At 39.8% G+C, this 22,511-nt stretch overlaps 1 protein-coding gene across 1 annotated transcript in view; it reads left to right on the plus strand.

Moving 5' to 3' along the window:
• LOC121373331 (glycoprotein-N-acetylgalactosamine 3-beta-galactosyltransferase 1-like) overlaps nucleotides 1-14,068 on the plus strand; it is a 31,983-nt gene extending 17,915 nt beyond the window's left edge. Inside the window, exons 4-5 of the mRNA XM_041499901.1 lie at nucleotides 4,154-4,821; nucleotides 6,091-14,068. Of these exons, the coding sequence (XP_041355835.1) occupies nucleotides 4,154-4,821; nucleotides 6,091-6,408 (986 nt within the window). The 3' untranslated portion in view covers nucleotides 6,409-14,068. The remainder of the gene's footprint in view (nucleotides 1-4,153; nucleotides 4,822-6,090) is intronic.
• The last annotated feature ends 8,443 nt before the right edge of the window (nucleotides 14,069-22,511 follow it).

Here is a 22,511-nt window from a genome sequence, read left to right on the forward strand (position 1 = left end):
CACTGCTCATCATAGTGTAGCTGTTCATCACCTGCAGTGTTTCTGCCAGAAAGAAATTTTTGGGTATGGCGCTATGGAATTGAATGCAACCACAGTCAACAGGGTGTGTTGGGTGGGCTTCCCCCAGAAAGAAAATGGGTTAAGTTTAGGGTTAGGGTTAAGAAAATTATACATTAATGATAAGAGTAATTAATTTTGTTCAAAGGTTAACTTTTAAAAAAACAAATTGCCAAAAAAATCTGGGTATGGCGCCATACCCATTTTTCCTTCTGGCAAAAACTCTGACTTGGTGTGTTGATTTGATACTCGGCATATGACCTGTGGAGAAGATTGAACAGAGCCGCTGTTGTTACTTGATGGGCCCATTGACCGCTGGATGTGTGTGAACCTTTCTGCAGAGATCTCCTTAAGTGCGTATGTTAGCTGTGCAATTACGGTGATCTTAGAGCTAACATCGCTTCGTGGAACGGGGCCCAGCTGCATGCATCTCAGTTGTAACATTGGCTGTAGTCATCGCACAGGTCCAACCATTTCCGTGAAGCCAGTCACTAATTACTTTCTACATGTGTATTTGTATGTGGAGATCCCCCATCAGTACAACATATTATCTTTCCCTATACTCATCTGGCCATTTCTACTAAATATTTTTCGCGATAGCACACTGGCTGATCAACAGTGAGCACTGTTATCTAGCCTGGATTGACACAAATTGTGATATATTGGTTGATATTCATTCCCTGCTTGACCACAGCGGGTGAGTGTGCACCATCTCGAAACTACAAGTAGAGCAATAATAGCAGGATCATAGCTACAGATACATGTAAGCTGTAAAAGTAGGCTGACCATTATATATTTATGTTCACCAGATCACTTTCGTTTTCATTAGTCCTGCAGCAGGGGCTGAAAAAGAGCCTTAGTTTTTTAGTAATCGGGGCTGGAAGTATAACATGTGTCACTATGGCCGAAATTAATCTCTGGGATCTGGAGTTCATGGAAATATAGGATGTCATTTTCTCAAGTTAGTACTGCTTTCTCCTTAGCTGGTCATGCATAGCAAGTACTGGTATATACCAGGTAAAACTGGTATAACTGGTATATCGTCCTTCATAATGTCTATCTCCAAAGTGGAAATATCCCCCAGCATGATACACCTTGGATACCACAAGTTAACGCTATGGACAACAAGGCAATAAAAAATGGCATAAAGTGTGGCAAAATCATCACTCAAGTCTACATAGATGCAATTCACCCACGTCTAAAATACATGTATGCTTGAACATCATGGATCACATCAACAAAAACCAACACGGCAAGGTTGGCAATAATCCAAATGCTAGCCTCCAGCTGATAACAGGTGCATTAGACTTAAGAGTATTTTACATGCCCCTGTACCACAGGTTTCAGGCAACAGGTGCAGTAAAGACAATTACCCCCCACCCAAAAAAACACCAAAAAACACACGATATTACACTCACTTGAAGAAAGGAAGGACTTCAGGTCTATGTAGGTGAACAGATTCTATTGGCTACCAGGAGGGAACTTCAAGACCTTATCACAAGAACAAACTTGATCCTTTAATGGATACCATCCCACTGTGGTGTGCCAGATAACTATGAATCAGACAAGCTCTCATAAGCGGGAAGCAGACTCCAGCAGATATCCAATCCCACGTCATACTCAGAGGTGAAAACCATCGTAAAGAACAACTTTAACACCATCTGGAAGGCATAAAATGTAAGTGGAAAAAGAGAAGGATTACCATGAAACCCTGGATAGACACAACAAGTAATTATATTTAGAGTGAGAAATTTTTTTGCCTGCTCTCCCATCTATCTAGACTCAAACTTACCCACTCTGATGAATGTCCATGTGGCACAAGTGCCCAAACACATCCTTCAGTTCTGCCCATCACACAATACTCTGAGAAAAGAAACCTGGCGATATCCTATGGACCTCAAAGAGAAACTGAAGACCGGCGACATCCCATCAATGGACATCAGACTTCCTGTTCCTGGTGAGACCAGGACTGGAAGTCTGAACATGACTTTCAGATCGGAGAAGAAGAATAACTGGAGTGAAGGTAATATCATTGTATCGCCTCATAAAAGGAAAATAAATATACCTGTCTTCACATGTTTACACCAGCGCATGCTATACATGATCAGCTAAGGAATAAGCAATACAGTATAATTATTTGGTTGTAACACGGAAAATGTTCAATTTAACGAAGAAGGTTGACCAGTTGCAGTTGATTGCAAATTTGGAAACACAAGGGATATTATGGGTCCCTGTATAAAAATGCAGACTGCGCTTCGCTGAACAATCTTCAATATGACATTGCCATGCTATAGGGGAAAGGAGGGCTTGCAAAGAATCTACACAAAATTAAGATAGCTTTAACCTGCTTACAAATAGCTTTAACCTACATTGGTAAGCAGTGATGCCTCTACCGGCTGATGACATTTCGACTTTGGTTGAACTCTGTTTCCAGGAACCTTCTGAAGGACCCTAACAACACCAGGATTGTCATTTGTGTTATGCTGTGTGATTGATAATATTGTGCCATGGAAAGAATCATGGCTTGAAGTGGATGACGGGTTGTGATCTACGTTATCAGGTTTTTTAATAGTGAGCAGTTAATTCATATTGAAGCACAGACACTGCTCTCATTCTTATCTATGTCGATTACTATACTGGCAAGGTATGACACATCACTGGATTCCTTGACCTCAACATCAGATCTAGGTACAGATACCAAGAGCATGGTAACCGGAGAAATTACATACATTAATGTTATGAACTTTGTTCTTTCTTTTTTCACCGTGAAGATATATGTTTTTTCACATGTGTTCTATTGAATTACTTGACATCAAAAACGTTGAGTGACGTCATGGTGCCCCCTAGGGCACAGTTTATGCTTCTTTCCAGAAGTGATTGGTCACTTATCCGCCCCAGTATAAGTACTAGATGGTGAGTGCACGAAACGCAGGATGCCAGTGATCTTACATGTTGGCTAAATACTTCAAAAGGGTAATACAGTGTGGAGTTGTATCACACAACACACGGATAGGCCAACACACGCCCACGCGCCATTCCCCTGAGTCGGTTCCTGTCCCAACAACCAGGGAATGGAGCATTTTTCAAGAAACAGAAAATTAATAGAGCAAATATTTAAAGAATAACTAACCAGCTACGAGGAATTATGAATTATCTCTCCCATGTGAATTAATGCTGTAAACCCGAGCCTAAGGCGAGGGTTTTACAACATTCATTCACGAGGGACTGAAACTAGTTATTAGGCTTTTAAAGTGCATATTTTACTGGAATTATCAATTGCAAATCAAATGTTTTGACGGTGGGTTTTTTCTTTTTTCTTGTTTGTTTGTTTGTTTGTTCTTGGGTTTTTGTTTTGTTTTTTTGTTGTTGTTTTTTGTTGTGTTTTTTTTGGTGATAATGATAACTAGTTTAACGTGCCCATATACCACTAGGGTTTCGAACACGCCCATCCCGAGTCCGACCTCCGATAAGATCGGTGGCCCGACTCTGGATGGAGGGGGAGGGGGGGGGGGGGGGGGGGGGGGGGGGGGGGTGTTGAAAATGGGCAGATCTTGAGAAGCCGGATCCGTCTGAACGAGAGAGAGTATCAGACTAGGGTATAGTCCAGTCGTCATGGGTTGGTATAGTGGTGCGGACGGGGGTGAGAAACGGAAAAGGTAGGCCTACATACATAACTTGTGCATTAGGGTTAGTGACGTTAAAACAACAACTCGGGCCATTTATGTTTGGCTCCACAGTAAATGGCCATACAATAGGCCCATATTTTAGATTATTTCTTTTTCGTTAGCATAGTTACACCGACATCCTTACAGTGCACCACAACTGATCACAGGTTGTGGTATGTGCTGTCCTGTTTGTAGGAAAATGCATATAAAAGATCCTTGTTGCATTAGGAACAATGTAGCCGGGTTTCCTGTGATGACTACGTGTCAAAATTATCAAATAACATCCAATAGCCGATGATTAATTAATCAATGTGCTCTGGTGGTGTCGTTAAATAACTTAAACTTTAAATTTCTTTTTCTTTATAGTCCTCGATATATAAGATTAACATACTAGAAATATATTAAATTATTGTCTTCGTTTATTTTATCAGTGGATATAGATAATAAACTTGCCGAAGCTATTTCCAAGAAGGTCAAGGTTGCATGCTTCATCACTTCCATGCAGAATCATCTCGAGAACAAACTCCGAGCTGTCAATCAAACGTGGGGGCGGCGCTGCGACAAGACTCTCTATGTGATGACAACCAACATGACAGGCGCAGATATACTTCCGGTTGAGATTGAAGACGATCGCCAGACGTTGACGGAAAAGACTCGGGTCGCCTTCACGCATCTTTATAACAAATACCTGAACCAGTTTGACTTTTTTCTCAAGGCTGATGACGATACGTATATCATTGTGGAAAACTTAAAATACTTGCTCTCTCACTATAACGCTAGCCAGCCGATATATATGGGAGATCTGTTCATCCAGTATGCACCAAACGGATATATGAGCGGTGGCGCCTCCTACGTGCTAAGCAGAGAGGCCCTGAAAAGGTTGGTTCAAAACGGTTACAAAGTTCCTGGAAGGTGTCGACTAGAGGGCGGGGACGAAGATCTTGAAACTGGGCGGTGCCTGTACAAAGCTGACGTATTGTCATACAGCCCTGTTGATCGACATGGCCGAAAGGCATTCCATGCTGTCAATGTATATGCATATCTGGTGGGACCCATGCCTGGTTTTCTTAAAATATTTTCAAGGATTCCATCAAAAATGGTAAGTATTACAATATAATGCTAGTTGCGTTGTAATTTCTCCCAACTCCCGACTTAAACGAGTGCGCTCAGATTAATAATTAATGGGATATACACAGTGGCGTAGGAAGGTGACACACCCCCACCCCCAACCCCCCCCCCCCCCCCCCCCCCCCCCCCCCCCCCCCTCGCTTCCTATGCCAGTAATACAACAAGAATCGAGTTGTAGGGACACTCAGGCTAGCAACTGGACAATCGTACAAGTCGTAACAGCAGAAAGCTGGCCAACGTTCTGCTGCCATTTGGTAGTTTGAGACTAGCATAATGCAATACGCCATACCCCCACTCCCACCCCCACATTACAATAGTTAATTTCGTTTTTCAGACAGTTATGTTTTAAGATGAGCGACTTAAATTAGGTGGCTCGAAAATAGCACTTCAAAACGGTGACAAACTGAAAATGAGTAAAATTAATATTGTGACTTTATCCATTGAAGGTTCATGGCACGTATACTCAGTGAGTCCAAAGTAGAAATGGGGTGGGGGTGGTAGTTTCATGCGGAAAGAATTTGTAATACAAAGTTACAGGAAGCCAGAAGCTCTGTGTGAACAAATAAAGCCAGAACTAAACTTTGACTGCTCGGCCAAAATAATTAAGGTGATTAGAGCAATTTTGGTGGGTTGCCAGTGACAGTATCAATAGTCACAAGATTGGATATGACTCCCATACCGAAATCTAGAGGAGTGATTTACTGATTTACCACTACCCTGACCAAAAGCTAGGGCAGGGATTTACTACTATTTTTAATGAAAACTAGGGCAGTGATTTACCACTATCCTGACTAAAACCTAGGGCAGTGATTTACCACTATCCTGGCTGAAATCTAGAGCAGTGATTTACCACTATCCTGACTAAACCCTAGGGCAGTGATTTACCACTATTCTTACAAAATGCTAGGACAGTGATTTACCACTATCCTGACTAAAAGCGAGGGCAGTGATTTACCACTATCCTGACTGAAAGCTAGGGTAGTGATTTATCACTATCCTGACTGAAAGCTAGGGCAGTGATGTATTGTTGAACAACCCATCAATCAAATGAAGCATCCTGACCAAGTGTTTACTGTGATAGATTCAACGATCTAGGTGATTTTAAACAAAGATTGTGATAGATTCAACGATCTAGGTGATTTTAAACAAAGATTGTGATAGATTCAACGATCTAGGTGATGTTAAACAAAGATTCCCTTGTTATTTATTTCTGTTGACAATGACTGTTTCCACTTTACAGGGCGACGACTGTTGCAGCCAGCTTACCATCAGCTTTCACTACACAGAACCGAAGCTGATGTACCTCTTGGACTTCCTCCTTTACAGAATCAGTGTTTATGGACGATCCATCAGCTACAAGAAGCTGAAGGGACTCTTTCAACTAAAAGCGTTACCTAAACCACCAATAAACATGCCCCGATTTGCGTATCTCGGAGAGGAGCTAAAACAGTATTACAGTAACGAGACAGATTGGAGGAAGTTAAACTCCACAATATACGTGTCGAACGACTTAAAGCGACTGTGGGAAAAGAGAAAGACAAGAAAAATAAATGTTTAAATTGTTTTTGTTTGTTTTTTCAGGCAAATTAACTATACAATGTGGGGTGGGTTTTTTTACAAGATTCAGCACTTTATGATATCCTGCACATCAATGTTTGGTTTGTGTTGGTGCATATGGGTCACTGTTAACTGCATAGAGTAGTCTAGATTTCTTGTTTCAATGAAAATTGCACACTCAAATTAGGGTACTGTTTTAAGATATACATTCCCAGTTACATTTTTACTGAAATAATCCCTTTGTTTTTAATAATGGTTTATGTTAAAATAACGATGGCTTGCAGACAATTAATATCTCTTTAAATCAAGTTATTTTCATAATTTATGTAGTCTAAAAAAAAAAAAAACGATCAGTTTTAAAGTGAAAAACATGAACTGTTAAAACAAAAACAAAAATAGGTGCTACATGTAGTCAGATACTTACAAACGTAGTGTTCCTGTATGATAGACATGTTCCACGTATGTGGGGTAGTCTTGACTAAACTGACACGCTAAAAAACCCTTCTGATCCTAATCATCTTCTTCTTAAGCTAGGATTCCATGTGTCCGTAGTGCGTTATGCGTGATGCGCAATGCGTGATGCGTGATGCGCAATGCGTTTTGCCCGTTTCCATGTATCCGTATATATTCATCTGCGTGAAACTACTTTGTCCTTTTGGAGCAAGACTGGAGAAAAGAATAGGTGTGTATTTTGTGAATATGGCTTGCAAAATATGGTTTAAGTGTAGTTATTATCACAAAATTATTGTTACTGTTTGAAAATATTATATGACGGATGTCTGGCTTCTAGTGTGTGGGTGCAACTTTTAATAACTTTTAATATTTCGATGTTTACTCAAATCATGATATATACCGTAATCTACCTCCAAAAAATATCAATGTTCCATCTCCCCCACTGAAGGAATAAACTGTTTATATTCTTTAGAAAAGGGCACTCACCCCAACACCATCGACTTGGATCCGCTGACATTTAACAAACTGGCTTATCATAATTATGCTGCATATACACGTACATATATAAGTTTCTGTGTATTGCGTTTATATTTTTTGTTGAATGTTATTTTTACGGAACATTATCTATATTAGACTTTATCTTTTGTAGTGAAGTCATGCCTCCCTGCTGGTCAAAACTAGCGCGTTTAAGAAGAGAGGTGGAAGAAGATGAAAATATGTTGCTCATAGCTGGAATTGCGCATTACTACCGAAAGAAAACCAAACGAAGGAAACATAAGTGCTGGGTCCATGCAGTATTGAAACAGAGAAAAATATTTGGAACGTACCATCATCTGGTTAAAGAACTTGAGTTGGATTCAAAAGTATTCCAACAATACTTTCGTTTAAGCAGGGAACAATTTCAGCAAGTTTTGTTGCATTTAGAGCTACACCTTGTCAAAATAAACCTAACAAGAGAAACCATCAGTCCAACGGAACGACTTACAATTTGTTTGAGGTAATAACATAAACATACACATGTATATATTTTGTTAAGTTCTATTTATTTGCAAAAACATGTAATACAAATATCAAAATTATACAATGACTGTGGTATGAACTGTTTCCTGAAAATCATGAATAGTGAGCATTTGCCATCCTGGCCCTATTGCATCTAAAATACCGAATGCAAACGTTACAGTGCTCTATACATTAAGGTTGCCATAATAAAGAAACATATTAATTCCTGTCTCAGTTGTTTAACTCGGTCACAGCCATGCCAAGAACATCTGATGTTTCCCTCTCCACACTGGGGAAGTGCTCGTTTTCATAGTGATTACTTTGTGGTGAGCACTGATATAAGGGAACGCACTGCTGAAGAGTGCTGGAGGGAGATATTATGCAATGTGTTTGAGGCTGCACACAAGCTTGCATTGGAGGAAGAGGCATAATAGTTTGGGGTGGCAAATGCCTATTCTCTGCATTGAAGAACAACTGTGCAATCTGAAATTGCACCACTCCTTTAACATCGTTTGGCAGTTTCTTTAGACGAAGAATGTATGGCTCAAGGAAAGCCTCATCTGCATCTCTAGCTTCTGGAATGTTTTCCCTTCTCTTTTTAGTACTTGTGCAGAGATCAATCGGTGCCTTCTCAAAGCCATCTGGTTCTTTAGTTTTTCTATACCTGGCTTGCTTTGATCTTATTATTTGTTTGCTACCACTAGCAGATGTTCTGTTGACGTTTGATGTTGACTGGCTCTTTATGCTATTTAAAAAAAAGAAAGAAAAAAAGAAAAAAAAAGAAGCACAGTTAATACATTAATAATAATAACAATAACAATAATAAGAAGAAAAACAACAACAACAATAATAATAATAAATGATCTTTTCATTCATTTCAGATATCTGGCAACGGGTGAGTCGTACAAGTCACTTGCATTCAGTTTCCGTGTGGGTGCTACAACTGTTAGTACCATTGTTCCAGAGGTATGTGAGCTGATTTGGTATCACATGAAGGACTTGTATATGCCGCCACCAAGAACCAGTAATGAATGGAGGCTTACTGCAGAAAACTATGGATAAATGGGACTTCCCCAATTACATCGGAGCGATAGACGGCAAACACGTTATTCTAAAAGCACCAAAAAATACAGGATCACTCTATTTCAACTACAAAAACACATTTTCTATGGTGTTACTAGCCTTAGTTGATGCTAATCTCAAGTTTCTTTATATTGACATTGGGTCATATGGACGAAACAGCGATGGGGGCATTTTTCACATTCAAGCCTTGGCAAAGCTTTAGCTGCAGGTAAATTAAATCTGCCTCAAGATACTCCTCTTCCTGGTGGCAGGCACATGGGACCAATGCCTTATGTCATCATAGCAGATGAAGCATTTCCACTACAAAGGACTCTTCTGAGACCATTTCCTGGAAGGGGTTGCACAGAAGAGCAGAAACTGTTTAACTACAGATTAAGTAGAGCCAGACGCATTGTAGAAAATGCTTTCGGGATACTAGCATGTCGTTGGAGAATATATCACACAAAAATAGCGGTACAGCCTGAAACGGTCAAATCTGTGGTAAAGGCTACATGTGTTTTGCACAACATGCTACAAAGCCAGAGCACCCCGGCACAGATACAAGCCATCCAGCAAGAATATGTTGAGGGTACAGAATGCGAGGCTCTTGAAAATATGCCCCGAATTGGTTACAGATCAGGTGTGGAGGCAGGCAAAATACGGGAGGTTTTCATGGAGTATTTTGCTAATTTTTACAAACTGCCATGGCAAAATTAAATCATTCAAAGAGGACAGTTCAGAGAATAGAAGGTTTTTTTACGATTTACCTTGTTGATGAGCTTTCCTCTGCAGCAGTATATTTTAACCCAATCTCATCGTCTGGATCTTCATCACCATCCACAGAGTTTTCAAATAGGTCATCATGATCATCGTTCTCGTTCAGAGAAAGACTATCTGCACATAGATTGCTGTCAGTGCTGAAAATAATCAGTATAACTTCTACCCAATCATTGTGCATGTAATATCTAGGGCAAGGAAGATATGATGTAGACATAGTTAATGTTATAATTATATGAACTGCAATATTCAATATGCTTTAAAAAACCCCAAAAAAACAAAAACATTTAAAAAAGAAACTACTGTGTTGTCAGAAATAGGAAGTAAAATAAATGAAAATAAAGTACCGTTTAATTGATATAGATCGTTATTATATTTTTCTTTTTAAAATTACATTTTTTCTTCTGTAAATTCATCCAAAAATTGCATTATGTCAATAAATTTCCATTTCTTTGTGTCACTTGCTCCAGATCCACTTTTCTTGAATTTCCTTTCTCTTCTCTTCCGTACATAAGTGTCCCGAAGTGTTCTCCATTTTACTTTCCAGAAATCACCTATGTAAAAACAGAAAACGTAAATTCGTAAACAACCATAGTAGCAGTAGCAAGTGATTTACATATACATAGAGAAATCATTTGTTGCCATTATTCAAAATCAATAGAGGAAACCCGCTACCGCCACTTGGGCGTCTCGTTCTGACTAGCAGCAAAGGATATTTTATATGCACTGTCCCATATACAGGGTAGTACATACCACGTTATTGTGAAGCACTGGCTGGAAAAAGAAATAGCTTAATGGGTCCACTAAGAAGGATCCATCTGGCGACCCACCTTGAGCGGACGCTATACCACTGAGCTACGTCCCACTCCCGACGAGATGAAATGTACACAAGTGACGTAATGTACATCACAATGTGTCACTAAAATGCTGACGCAATAACGTGGAAATAAAACGAGACAATTTCATCAATGTAAAATCATTACACATAGTACTACAGTAAATTAAACATGACCACTTAAAAATCAGGTTTGATTATATATAATGTGCATGTGTTTATGTATGTAGGTCTAATCTTCCTACCTGTCTTTCCCTCCCAGTCAAGTATAGTTGCTACGCTATTCCATATATTGACACTCTTCACAGAGTCCTTGTGGTCCTTTCTTGAAGTGTCATATATGGACGGCTTTTGCTTAACCACTTCTATTAATTTTTCTAAAATATCTTCTGGAACAATGTTCCGAGGCATTTTGATATTGCCGCAAAAAAACTAGGAAACACGTGATTTCTCGACTTCCTGTGTCCGTATTGTCTGCGTGATGCGTATTGGAACGATCATCGAGGAGTTCTGAATTAACGCATCACGCATCACGTACACATGGAATCGCTTCAATTGAATTCAATAGAAACCGTTGTTAGCGCATCACGCATAACGCACTACGCATAGCGCACTACGGACACATGGAATCCTAGCTTTAGGTTGTATTCCTTCACTGTCTGGAGATCCACACAGTGGTGTAAAGTTATTTGTATGTTTCTTCTTGTTTTCTTTCTTTCTTTTTGTCTCCTGTCCCACGAAGCAGGACCAAGTGTTACTATATTTAAGGCCGATAAAAATTTCAAGATGGCCATCCTGGCATCTGAAAAATCGAGACATTTTTAACTTTTTCTCAATTTCCACCATTCAAATTTCATCCATATGTATTCTTAATTATATTCTCATGGCCCTGGCCAAGTTTGTTATTTTTTCGGGACGATTCAAAATTCAAAATGGCCGCCCTGGCCTCTGATTGACAGATATCTTTCTTCTTCTTAAGTTCTACTGGTCAGGTTTCAACCAAACTTGGTTCAAAGAATGCTCTCATGGCACTTACCAAGAGTTGTTATTTTTGGGGAAGTTTTAAAATTCAAGATGGCCGCTCTGACCTTTGATTGACTGAGTTGTTTTTGACTTCTCAAGGTCCACGTACAAGCAGATTTCAACCAAATCTATTCCATATTATCCTCTCCTAGCCCTGACCAAGTATTGTTATTTTTCAGGCTGATTCAAAATCTAAGATGGCCGGCCTGGCCTTCGATTGACTGAGACATTTTAAAACTTCTTTTCAAGGTCCACCATCCAGGTTTCAACCACACTTGGTTCAAACGATCCTCTCATGGACCTGACAAAGAATTGCTATTTTTGGGGCTGATTCAGAATCCAAGATGGCCACCCTGGCCTCTGATTGGCTCGGACATTTTCAATGTTTTCTCAGATTCCACCAGGCAAATTTGAACCAAACATGGCCGAAGTCATCCTCTCATGACCATGCATATGTTTGTTATTTTGGTGGCCAATTGAAAATCCAGTAAAACACAAGATGACCCTGTTTTAACCATATTACATTATCATGCGTATGTATTAATCTTAATTTTGTTTTAATTATTATTGTAAATACTATCTAAATCTGTTACATGTATCTTTGGTTGTTTAGCCACTGTTCCCATTGATTTTGATAAATCATGTGAGAAGTTATGGATTTTTGAGAAATAACCATGAAAATTATATGGACTTGGCTTTTTCTGTTCAAATTCAACTACACAAACTAAGCCTTTTTTGTGTGGAATCTTGCGCAAGCTTCCATAAGTGTAGACATGCTTGCACAGTTGAAGATATGCATGCGGCAAGCTTGCAGAATTACTGACAACCTTACATGAGCTAAATGTTAGCTTGCAAATAGCTTGCATTACTTGTGCTACCTTGTAACAAACTTGTAACTACCTTGCGACAACCTAGTCGAAAGCATGCATTTTTGTTTGGGTATAACCACCTAATAATGTTTGACTTGATAAAAATAATTCTACAACCATTTGTGATGTACAGTTGTATGGACAAACTGTTCAATGTAACAGGACTGTGAAGGATTGGACAATAATGTACACTGGTTGTGGATTTGTAGTGTCCGTAACCTTTCAAAAAGCATCATTATACATTCAGATACTTTATTTTTTTTTAAACCCGACCAAACCATGTATTTAAATGTTCTTGTATTTTAAGGCTATACCATATTACAAGGAGAACAAACAAATAATATAGCTGAATTTGTAATGGTTAATTTCGTCCAGCATTCACCTCTGAAAATAAAATTATGACTAGCAGGGCATTCCTCATGCTGAAAACATGTCTGAATTGTGTTCAGTACTAAGACCATTTTTAACTTGCATAAACAATTAAGTTCACAATGAGACATAATATTGAACCCTACTGATAACATACTACTAGGGGTGTTTTACATTTGTTAAATATGTTCAGTTGATCGGTTATGGACACTAGCAGATGTCACATCCGGCCATGAATAGTTAGATTTGCATCTGAAAATTATTGTGTTCATATTTACGTTTAGTATTGGTGTTAATAAGGTTACTGTTTACTTGGTGTTAACAGAGTTACCATTTATGTTATGACTGTTTCATGAACATGTTAAACTAAAGGTGCACCGTATTACTCTTATGTTTACATACTGTGTGTTTACAATATGGTTTTATATCTAGTATTCTAGTTTTGTTTGGTAGTGTTCGTAATCAAATATTCACTTTACTATTTCATGTTCTTTGCCTGTCTAAGTTGACTGTGAAAGAAAATATTTTGCCTTTAAAATAACACTAATACAAATATAATTCAGTTTTAATAGTTGGAAATGGTTATTATTTTAAGATATCTTAGCACAACTGGCAGTTCTATTTTATATTCCATTATGTTTATATTTATTAGTCATAGTTATTTAACATTCAGTTAAATATTAGATGAAATAAACACTATATATTCACGTATGTTCATGAATTAAACATCCTGGAAAATACATATACTATTGGTTGGATGAAGTGCATTTATGTTTTGTTATATAAGATTATAGTGTCCGTATCCTTAACGTGAAAAAGATAGAAGCTATTGTCATAAGCATAAACTTGGAATTATTAAACCCACTGATACATTTTCCAATAGTTAAATGGGCATACTTTATTAAAATAAAATGTAGTTGGATCTTTCATAAAGAAATATATTTCGCCCCAAACCCTCCATAAACATTTCTAGGAAAGCTCGCCGGGCCCGCACCTAAAACCACGCCCTAACGACTACCAAACAGACTAGCTTTTAGAGGCGTTCCTGAAGATCTAAACGGAGGGGGGGGGGGGGGGGGGGGGGGGGACTCGGGACAGGCGTGTTCGAAACCCTAGTGGTATATGGACACGTTAAACCAGTTACTAAGCTATTGCTATCCAGTATGGTGTTTTCTCTATCTCACAACTGTAACACGTAGTCGTGAAAAAACTGTTCACGGTAGAAAAACCTGAAAATAAAATCATAAATCATGAATAAATAATGTATAACTGTTGAATTTCTTTTTGTTTCTATAAAGCAGAATTACACAATACCGATAATATAATAGTAGTCACAAAATACAGTATTCATTTCTTTGTGGGACAGACAGTGTTTATTGTACTTTTCTTCTCTTTTTTTTTTTTTTTTCAAAATGTAGTAAAAACATAATATCATTTTTCAATTAATAACTATAGCTGTCTCCCATTCAATGTGTGTTATATTCAGAGAATAACACATATTTAATAAACTCAGGCACGTACACAGATCTGTTCAACCTATAAACGGAGCCAGATGTATTTATATATAAACATAAATCATACATATGTGTGTGCTAAATTCATCTCAGTCGGTTGAGTGATCGCTTGAGGTGCTTGCGTCACAGGATCGATACCATTCAACTGACTGGGTGTTTTCTCGTTCAAATGGTGCACTACAACTGGACCCAGGCCGTGGTATGTGCTGTCCTGTGTGGAAAAGTGCATATAAAGGATCCCTTGCTTCATTGGGGGGGGGGGGGGGGGGGTGTAGCAGGTTTCCTCTGATGACAACGTGTTAGAATTACCAAATGGTTGACATTCAATAGCCGATGGATAGTTCATCAATGTGTCGTTAAGAAAACAAACTGTTTGGAAGAAGATCTATGCTGTTGTACTGTGCGACAGTCGATCGGCTGATCAGAGGTCATGACCTCTCAAAAGGCATATTATTCCACAATGTGAAGAGACGATAAATATTGCATGGGTATCTTAATGTACATAATGTATTTATAGTATGGTGATGGATGCGCTGTCGGTCTGGGATCGATCCCCGTCGGTGGGACCATTTGGCTATTTCTCGCTCCAGCCAGTGCACCACTAGTGGTATATCAAAGGCCGTGGTATGGGTTATCCTACCTGTGGGATGGTGCATATAAAAACCTTGCTGCTAATCGAAAAGAGTATCCCGTGAAGTGGCGACAGCGGGTTTCCTCTCAATATCTGCGTGGTCCTTATCCATATGTGCGACCCCATATAACCGTAAATAAAAAGTTGAATACATCGTTAAATAAAACATTTCCTTCTTATAGTATAATGTAATATAATATAATATAACTGGCAATCGCTGATACAATCGGAAAGACGGAATGTGCTCTCCTTTCGCGACCACCTGGCAACAGCACTGATTGGACAGTGATTCATGAGTGCATGTCAACACAACTGTTTAAAACTCTAGTGGGCAATACATTGATTTTAGATACGATTGTCTGGTTAAATGTTCAACGGGCTGTGTCTTGTGCAGGTTTAGATGAATTTGTCTAGCCAGCCCTGGGAGTGACAGTCCTCCTACTTGCGAAGTATCAAGGATGTATCTTTCTGAGATGTTGAAAAGTTAGTTTGTTTTGTTTAACGACACCACTAGAGCACATTGATTTAATTAATTATCGGCTATTGGATGTCAAACATTTGATATCATTATGTAACATTTGGTAATTTTGACATAGTCTTGGAGAGAAAAATCGCTACATTTTTGCATTAGTAGCAAGGGATCTTTTATATGCACCATCGCACAGACAGGAAAAGACATACCACAGCCTTTGATATACCAGTCGTGGTGCACTTGCTAGAACGAGAAATAGCCCAATGGGAAACTGACGAGGATCGATCCTACACCGACCTCGCATCAAGCAACCGCTTTACCACTGGCCTACGCCCCGCCCCTTTCTGGTTAGTTCAAGTCATTCTGCTGGCGAAACATCTGACACTGACTCTTGGGAGGAGTTACGAGATAGTTAAAACTGTTTTGTAACAGCCCTGTACAGAGATACGATTTTGAACGGGTCGTCATGTCGCTCAGGTTATGCATGTGTCGTTCATCGTACAGCTAGAGGTTATGAAAAGGGACCGTTTAACAGTTACTTCAGGCGAGAAATATGGCAATTCTTAAATACCCTCCTTCAGTGTAACGTCTGTTATCGCTGAGACGCCAAATCCCTCTAAATTATGTAACACTTGTCTCCATTCCACTTCGTTCCCTGTCACTGGTTAATCAGCTTTGTTGGATGTGCTCTTTGTATTTGGGTTTTTTAAATATCATATACAAAATCGTCTGCTAATGCTAGGACCCCATCTACCAACTGCTACGACAAAGTTGGCCAACTTTCTGCTCTCACGACTTCTACAACTGTCCATTTGCTAGTCTGAGCATTCTACCAAATCTATTTTCTTCGTATACAGCTCCTACGGCCGATTAGTTGTTAATCTGAGCACAACCATAGTAAGTCCGGAGTTGGGGAAACGTCGAGTTGGCCAACTTCGTCGTGATAATTGACAGTCTGGGATAGCATTAGGACATTGTTTTTGAAAACGTTACGTACCTCCCTCTCCCCGAACTATAACGTTACGTAATTGTTGAACGGTCCCGAAGCATAATCTTACTTTATTATAGATCTTTGCATGCATGGTTGTATATATGTTATATATATATATATATATATATATATATATATATATATATATATATATATATATATATATATATATATATATAAAGGAAACGTGTCATTAAAAATATATCCATAGTTACCCATTTTCATAAGGCCAGTAAAAAAGTCACCTTACCATACCATACTAAACAATCCGATACCCTACCTTCCCACACCGCATCAGACCTTACCCTACCCTACCATACAATACCATACTCTACAGCACCACACGACACACCACACCGCAACATACCCTACCCTGCCCTACCATACCATACCATACCATACCCTACAGCACCACACAACGTCACACCACACCGCAACATACCCTACCCTACCTTACCATACCCTACAGCACCGCACAATGCCACACCACACCGCAACATACCATACCATACCCTACCCTACCTTACCATACCACGTCACACCACATATAACACAGCACCACACCACACGACATCATACCCTACCCTACCACACCACCACACCACACCGCATCATACCGCACCGCGCCGCATCATACTGCACTGCACCGCACCACACAACACCACAACACACCATACCATGCCATACCATACTATACCGAACAGTACCATACATAAATTAAAACAACTTGGACACTTTATTTAACGTAAAGATAAATTTAACCTTAAATAGTTCACTGAACTGTAGTGGTGATGATAGCATGCTATACACAAATTAAAACTTGGACACTTTGCTTAACGTAAAGATAAAATCAACACATTACATGACCTAACTGTACTGGTAATGATTCTTAAAATTGTTTTATGTTAACCCTTTCCAACATACAACCACTTTGTTCCAAAAGACTTCTACATAATGCATTGTATTTTGAAAGAGCTGGCAGTGAAAGGGTTACGAAGTAGGACATTCAACCTATTGCCACATTTAGCCCAGCCGACCGTCGCACTGTGTGGTTTGGTGACACCAATCACTGACCCGTGAAAGTCGAGCAATGAAAAACATCATGTTTGTGTCCGAGAGACGTAGCAGGAGAGGTGAACCAAATATTTCCAGACACGAATAATGTAATAGCCGTCATCAACCGTTATCTTTAGGTGACCATGGCACCCGCCATTTCTAGCGTACTAAACTCGCGCTGGCAACGCCATTATTTAAATATGTTTACAAACAAGTCTCTCGTACCGCTATTAATGTGGTCGCACTGTTGTAATAAAAAACAAATCAGATACAACTGCAGCCAATCATTGCCTGGCTATTACGGTACACTTTAATTATAGCCAATCACCATCTACAAAAACAGAATAAAAAACACATTGATTTTAACCCCCCCCCCCCCCCCCCCCCCCCCCACCCCCCCGGTATATGAATCAAAATGTTAAATCAGCAAATACCGCCGTCATCCTCCCATACGCCAATACACACACACGCACGCATGCACGTACGCACGCACACACACACAGACACACACACAGAGACACAGACACATACACAGTCACACAGAAACTCACATACACAGAGACTAAAACATACACGCACACAAACACAGACACATACATACATAGACACAAACACACACAGAGTCACACAGAAACACACATACACAGACGCAAAAAGATACACACACAGACACACACACACACACACAGACACACACACGCACACATACATACATAGTGACAAACACCCATACAGACACACGCACACATACACATACACGCACACATACAGATACACGTACAAATACAGACACAGATACACACACATACACACAAAGGCACACTCACACATACACACACACACACACACACACACATACAGACACAGAGACACACACAGACACAAGACAGACAGACAGATACACACACACACACACATACAGACACAGAGACAGACACAGGCACAAGACAGACAGATAAACACACACTTACACACACACACACACACACAAACAACAAACACACACAGACACACACACAGAGACACAGACATACACAGTCACACAGAAACTCACATACACAGACACACAGACTAAAACACACACAGACACACAGAGACTAAAACACACACGCACACAAACACAGACACATACACACAAACACACATACACAGACGCACACAGATACACAGACGCACACAAATACACACACAGACACACACACACAGACTAAAATACACACACGCACACATACATACATACATAGTGACAAACACCCATACAGATACACGCACAAATACAGATACACGCACAAATACAGATACACGCACACATAAGACACAGATACACACAAAGGCACACTCACACATACACACACACACACACACACAACACACACACACACAAACCCCAACACACACACACACACACACACACACACACACACACACAGCGATTCTGTTCGCAAATATCGCAAGTCAAACTATATTCAGAGGAATGTAGGTAGTAGTATCGCTTTGACGTCAATAAGCATCTTAAAACGTAACTCATTGTTGACGTCACGGGAAAATGTCGAAATACCATTGGAACGCGCACCTCCAGACCCTTACCCTGGATCCGCGCCTGACAGGGAATAAAAGTAGCGCAGAACTATGTACAGTAATAATCCATTGTCCGTCACCGACAGGAGTGATGATGATAACAATATTAAGTACATAAAATAGATTCATGCACTACAATATGAATCAGTTCTTTGTTAAATTCTTTGTTATTCTTTTGTTTTAATTATTATTATTATTATTATTATTATTATTATTATTTGTCATTCTTTTGTTTTAATTATTATTATTATTTTTTATTATTATTTTTTTTTTTTTTTATTATTATTATTATTATTATTTTTTTTTTATCCCACTGCCCCATTTCTTTTCGCTCCTTTGAATTCCATCTTATTTCTTCCCAATCTGGCAACTTCTCCTATCTTTCAACTTATTTTGCTGTCCATCTCCACGTCCCAGTCATTGTCTCTCTAACCGCGACATGTGTTTGTCTCTTGTGGCTATCCGTGCCACACACCTGCTATTCCCCATCATCTTTTAGCTGTGGGCTTAGTCTGACTACTTCAAGGAGTGTTCAGTGGTTACTTCTGGCATTGTTAAGAGGCACTTGTAAACCACCTGCTATACTTACTATATACCAACTACCGGCAGTCGTTAGTGCCGTGGGTCAGACCAGGTTTATTAGCGGCAGAGGACGAGGATGCCAGGTGAGTGCAGGGAAATACACAGAAATGTATCAGTTTGCAACAAAAGCCTTCGCTAATCTAGAATACATGGTTCACTCAGAAATGTATCAGTTCGCTATAAACGCCGTCGTTAATCTAGAATACATGGTCACTCAGAAATGTATCAGTTCGCTATAAACGCCGTCGTTAATCTAGAATACATGGTCACTCAGAAATGTATCAGTTCGCTATAAACGCCGTCGCTAATCTAGAATACATGGTCACTCAGAAATGTATCAGTTCGCTATAAACGCCGTCGTTAATCTAGAATCCATGGTCACTCAGAAAGGTATCAGTTCGCTATAAACGCCGTCGCTAATCTAGAATACATGGGTCACTCAGAAATGTATCAGTTCGCTATAAACGCCGTCGCTAATCTAGAATACATGGTCACTCAAAAATGTATCGGTTCGCTATAAACGGTTAGTCCGCGGGATGCAAAAAGAAAGAAAGAAATGTTTTATTTAACGACGCACTCAACATATTTTATTTACGGTTATATGGCGTCAGACTTATGGTTAAGGACCACACAGATTTTTTAGAAGAAACCCGCTGTCGCCACTACATGGGCTACTCTTTCCAATTAGCAGCAAGGGATCTTTTATTTGCGCTTCCCACTGGCAGGATAGCACAAACCATGGCCTTTGTTGAACCAGTTATGGATCACTGGTCGGTGCAAGTGGTTTACACCTACCCATTGAGCCTTGCGGAGCACTCACTCAGGGTTTGGAGTCTCGGCATCTGGATTACAAATCCCATGCCTCGACTGGGATCCGAACCCAGTACCTACCAGCATGTAGACCGATGGCCTAACCACGACGCCAGCGAGGCCGGTACCCCGCGGAATGCATTCTCTATTGTTATCTTGAACAAAGTATCACGAAATAAATTCCTGTTACCTCTCCACATCAACTCTGATAGCAAAACCACGACTTTATTAAAGCAGCAGTTGTGTTTGTATTTTGCATTAGGAAACGGTGTCAAATGATCGGTGACGAGTCTAATGTGAAGAAGGCCACAGTCTGCGTCATAATGAACTGCCCCGGTGCCGCCAGAGATAAAGACAACACAGTGTGCGTCATAATGCACTGTCCCGGCGACGCCAGAGATAAAGACAACACAGTAAATGTTTTCTCACACGAATCGTGTCACTAATCACCACCTGCTGGGAACACCCACGGTCAAGGCCACAGACATATTTAATGTGCCTTCTGTTGCAACATGCTTTGGTCTTATTTAAAGGAAGAAAGACATGTTTTATTTAACGACGCACTCAGCACATTTTATTTACGGTTATATGGCGTCAGACATATGGTTAAGGACCACACAGATATTAAGAGAGGAAACCCGCTGTCGCCATGGTCATCTCTTTCCGAGTAGCAGCAAGGGATCTTTTATATGCACCATCCCACAGCCAGGATTGTACATACCACGGCCTTTGATATACCAGTCGTAATGCACTGGCTGGAACGATTATTTAAAGCTACTACAAGATAGCATGCGTTCCCATCTAATGGAGATTTTAGGCCACTCCCCACGACACAAAATCTCAGATACTGTTTTAAAAATCGGGCACAAATTAATAAAACCTTGGTAAGCCCAGTCTGTTGTTAAACTACAATCTAACTCAAGTTGGCCTCAGATTACAGTTATCTTCCCATTTGGTTGTCCAAAATCCGGAAATTTGACCGCACAAGTAGTCTGCTGTTTGACTGTGATTATTTCATGGCAGACAGCTATGAAGTGGCAACTATTTGACTGAAGTTGACACGGGAGAGCATGTAGTTTGTAAACATGTGTAACTTGTTGACATTGATGACTTGTTTGTGGTAATTCCGGCCCATGCAAAAGTAGTGCGTTTTGTGTAAAATGGGTGTACTCCGGCCTGCTTTAGAGGGTGTGTTTGTTTAAACCAATATGCTGGGAGAAAAAGCTGGACAACAAGGGTTGTCCTTTTCAGGGTATGTGTCCCCCAGGCAGGCAAAGGTACATACAAAAATCCACGGGCCTGCTGATATTAATAAAAATGTTATAGCTACTAAGGCTATATAGAAACATATGGCGAAATTAATTGTGGTCTGAGGCCAGTTTCTCACTAAGTCATATTCATAAAACTAGTCTAACGTTAGCATTCTTCTGTTGCTCGCTAAATCACCAGAAAGCTACCGAGTCAATCGTCTTCACTAGTATTGTAACATGCAATTGTGTTTTCAAAGACAAATCGTTATACTAGAGAGGGACAGTGGGTTATAGACTGGACAAAGGTCTTGGTGTGTGCTGGTCTGTCTGTGGTGCATATAAAAGATCCCTTGCTGCATTAGGAAAAATGTAGCGGGTTTCCCTTGATGACTACGAGTCAGAATAACCATGTGTTTGACATCTAATAGCCGATGATCAATTAATCAACATGCTCCGGTGGCGTCGTGAAACAAAACAATCTGTTTAACTTTTAATACCATTAAGTATATGAGTTTTTGTTATGACAAACATCTGCACAAACAACCAGTCGATAAAGATACTACCACAACCCACACACTAGGATCAAACAATGTTTTTGTTCAATACTGGAGTTTACGAGATTTTATTTAGCTGTGATGGCGTGTGTGGGGTGTGGCTGGAGGTGCAACCCTCAACCCCAACACCCAATATATAGTGTAGCATTATTTGGGGTGAATTATTTCTGAAATGCACCATGACTGACATATCAAAGGCCGTGGTATGTGTTATCCTTTCTGTGGGATGGTGTATATAAAAGATTCCTTGCTACCAATGCAAAAATGTAGCGGGTTTTC

This window comes from Gigantopelta aegis, chromosome 5, assembly GCF_016097555.1.
Source record: "Gigantopelta aegis isolate Gae_Host chromosome 5, Gae_host_genome, whole genome shotgun sequence".
NCBI lineage: Eukaryota > Metazoa > Mollusca > Gastropoda > Neomphalida > Peltospiridae > Gigantopelta > Gigantopelta aegis.